The sequence below is a fragment of the Trachymyrmex cornetzi genome, unplaced genomic scaffold (assembly GCF_001594075.2).
Source record: "Trachymyrmex cornetzi isolate Tcor2-1 unplaced genomic scaffold, Tcor1.1 scaffold127, whole genome shotgun sequence".
Taxonomy (NCBI): Eukaryota; Metazoa; Arthropoda; class Insecta; order Hymenoptera; family Formicidae; genus Trachymyrmex; species Trachymyrmex cornetzi.
The window spans coordinates 77,499-81,173 of NW_017295839.1; the positions used below are offsets into that span (position 1 = coordinate 77,499).

Consider the following 3,675-nt stretch of genomic DNA (forward strand, 5'->3'; position numbering starts at 1 on the left):
TAACGTAGATAACGAGAAACACGTCGGAACGATGCAAGGGATTAAAACCGTTCTGCGCAGCGTGCGGATGCAACGAGTTTCGACGATGACGAGCATATTTATAGATATCTCTGGTCTGTCTTGCGCGTGTAGAGAAATATTCCTCACGCGCAAATTTCACCGCAGGCGCAGGTATAAAGAAGCCACGTGTCTCCTCCAATTGGCCCGTCATCGGCGATTGATGGAAAATGTGTTTCATATATAAACATTATTTCAGATCATATCGTATTTATATGTTTATTTTGTGTGTGTGTGTTTGTGTGTGTGTGTGTGTACATGCGTATGTGACGACTAGTTGTACAAATAGTATGGATCATACTCACAACGAGTAAGCGCATCGTACTTTCATTCCCTTTCTCTCTTTCTCTCTCGCACAATCTCTCACGACGAATAAAGAAGATAAGAGACAAATAGATAACGAACGATGCATATGACTCTCTTCGTAATGTGGTACGGTACCTCCTTCTCGATTCGAGTACCGTGTGTGTGTGTGTAACACGAGAGAAAACTGAGGGGGTGAACGAGCGATGGAGGGCGGAGGGGGGTGCTTACCGAAGAGTTGGCGAAGACACCGCGGGAGGAAAGAGACGACGTTGTCGTATGTGAGGGAAGGAAAAGGGAACGAGGGAACGGAGGAGATAGGAAACGTCGTTCGCGCAAAGACAACGAGAGACTATATGTACAAGGTAACTTCGGTACGGTGACATTTCCGACGCTGATAACAGTTAATCATTGGGAACAAACTTTACACACGGCCTCCTCCGTAAACCGGATCATAAAGCTTCAATGGATGGCGGAGGGGGGGAACGTTACTGAATCGATTAACCGGCTAAAAAAAGAGACTTCATGTAAAAAGTGATGCTGGCGTGTGACGTCTACTACATACGTAACAACAAAAGTTATGTGTGTGTATATAATTTTTGGACGCTTGAACGCCAGCGTGTAAACGTCCCATATATCAATCCGTGTCCGCGTTTTCTCTCTCTCCTTTTCTACTTTTGTCTAGCGAGTTCGGTCGCGAAACGCAACAAAAAAAGACGCGCCAATTGCCACGTGCTCCTTCATATTACTTCTCTCTTCCTCTCTATCTCTCTTTCTCCCCCTCGAAAATAACACACCCGGAAGGGTGTCCTTCCAGTATACGAGAAACTTTTCCTCAAGGAAAAAACTTCACTCCGTTTTTCGCCTAGTCAACAGCTTTCATATATTACACGCGGATGCGCGCGCTGACACACACAGATGCACTCTCTCTCTCTTTCTCTCCCGCTCTTTTACTCTCTCCCTCTCGCTCGTTCTTTCTCTCTCTCTCTCTCTCTCTCTCTTTCTTTTTCGCAAAAAAAGCGAATCACCAACGTGACGACGGCGATGACGGCGAACGATGACGAAGGAGCGCCGTGCCGCGTCAGCCCGACGATGAGGCGCGACACGACGTGCGTATCCACCACCTCCGGTTGCGAGCAACTTGCCGACCTGGCGCAGCGTTCAAAACTCGGCGAACTCCTTGGCGCACTTTTCCGTCAGCGAGATCCTCAGGGTCTCCTCCTCGTAATCGTCGAAATTGCTGGTGTCGCCTGGTCCCTTGCAGCGCGGTATGAACGGCGCTTCTATTCGCTTCTGGAAGACGGCTATCCAGTCGGTGCTAGCGAACCACTTGTGGCCCTTGATGTCGTTTACGCCCGCCTTGAGGTTGCCGTACCTCTTGGTGAGGTCGACTTGCAGCAGATTGCGCAGTAGATCCTTGAGGTCGGAGCCGAAGTGCGACGGGAAGCGTGGCTTACCGCTCACGATCTTCTCGTAGATCTGGATCGGCTGGTCGGCGAAGAATGGTGGATAGCCAGCGGCCATCTCGTAGACCAGCACGCCCAGTGCCCACCAGTCCACCGCCTTGTTGTAACCCTTGCTGAGAATGATCTCGGGTGCTAGGTACTCCGGCGTGCCGCACAGAGTCCACGTTCGTCCTTGCACTCTCTTGGCGAAGCCGAAATCGGTGACCTTGAGGTAGCCCTGCGAGTCGATTAGCAGATTCTCCGGTTTCAGGTCCCGATAGATGAGGTCGAGGTAGTGCAGATACTCGAACGCGAGGACGATCTGAGCCGCGTAGAAACGCGAGTGCGGCTCGGAGAAGCGGCCGACCTTGCGCAGGTGGCTGAACATCTCGCCACCGGGAACGTACTCCAGCACCATGTACAGGTAAGAGTTGTCCTTGAAGTGAAAACGCAACGATACGAGGAATGGAAAACTGATAGCTTGCAGTATCCTCTTTTCGTTTAGCGTATGCTCGACCTGTTTCAGCTTTACGACCTTTTGCTTATCGAGTATCTTCATGGCGTAGTACTCTTTAGTGGGTTTGTGCTGAACGATCATCACGCGACCGAACGAACCGGTGCCGAGGGTCTTGATACGTTCGAAATCGTCCAAGGCGGCGGTATTGGTCGGATTCTTCTTCCACTTGTCCTCGAACTCCTTCTTCGCTTTATCGAGGAACTCCTTGACGCTCTCGGCGGCGTCGACCTTCTTGTTGGCGGTCGCGGCATTGTTACCCATTTTAGATGCCGCGCTGGTGCCCGTGTCTGCCAAGGCAGCTTCACGGGCAGCTTCACGGGCCTTATGCCTCAGGTAATCCAGAGGGCTGCTACGTCTTCGTCGGCGTGCGTCCGCGTCCGCAGCCGCCGATGAGCCTGCCAGGGCTCCGGTAAGCTCCGGTCTTCTCAGAATTTTTGCTACCTTCTAACACGCGCTGTCGATATGGTCCAGACGTCTCTCCCGTAACGTAGCGGCGTCCCGCGAGTCGACGCGACACGCTTCCGCGCACCGACAATATTGTTGACGATTACGAAGACGGAGAGTCTCTCCCAGAGTCTCTCCCCGTTGTTCTCCTCGCTCCTATAGAGAACGGGCTTCTGGACCTGGTCCTGGTTTTCGAAGGAGAACCGCGCGCGCGGGTACTTTGGGTGAACACCGTCAATCACCTCCAAAAAAAAGAGATGATCGTGGGGAAGAGAGACGGAGACGGGTTACAACACGCACACCTCGCGCGAGTATATTATCACACGGTAGAAAAAACAGGCCACACACAAAACACACACACGCAAGGGGGGTAAGAGAAGCGCGCGCGAGCGCGACGCGAGAGAGTGGCACCCTTTCCTCTCTCGCTCTGTCCCTCTCTCTCTCTCTCTCTCGGCTTCCTTCCCTGGCTGTCGCCGAGTATATTCTTCCCGGCGAACGTCACCACACTCCGCGAACGGCGCTCGCCCACATCAAGCGAGACCGAGTGAGAGCCGGAGAGAGGGGGGGAGGAAGGCGAGGGAGAGATTTCTTCTCCGTCGTCGTCGTCCTTTCGCGAGAGGCTCCCGTACTCCCAGAGATTTGCCGCGTCGAAAAAAAATGGGTCAGCAGCGATCCTCGTCCGCGGCTCGCGCCATCTTCTCTGTCAATTGTACCAGTTTGTCGTCGTTGTTTGGCGGTGGCGACGGCGGCGGGGTGCCGTGTCTCTCCTCTCTCTCTCTCTCTTTCTCTCGCGTAAAACACACGGTCCGTCCGTCGGTCCGACCTCGAAAGTCCCGTCTATTGAACCTGCTCCGTTTTGACAAGAGTAATCAAGTATCTCGCCCTCCTGCCCCCGTCACCCGTGTCCCG

At 53.2% G+C, this 3,675-nt stretch overlaps 1 protein-coding gene across 1 annotated transcript; it reads right to left on the reverse strand.

The window, feature by feature from the left end:
* Positions 1-845: 845 nt before the first annotated feature.
* Pka-C1 (Protein kinase, cAMP-dependent, catalytic subunit 1) lies at positions 846-2,766 on the reverse strand. Its single transcript, XM_018522091.1, has one exon. The coding sequence runs from the start codon at positions 2,581-2,583 to the stop codon at positions 1,522-1,524; it is 1,062 nt and encodes a 353-aa protein (XP_018377593.1). The 5' UTR covers positions 2,584-2,766; the 3' UTR covers positions 846-1,521.
* Between the last annotated feature and the right edge of the window lie 909 nt (positions 2,767-3,675).

Bases quoted from the DNA above. Each gene is read 5' to 3' on its own strand.
- Pka-C1 (XM_018522091.1), bottom strand. From the start codon at position 2,583: ATGGGTAACAATGCCGCGACCGCCAACAAGAAGGTCGACGCCGCCGAG.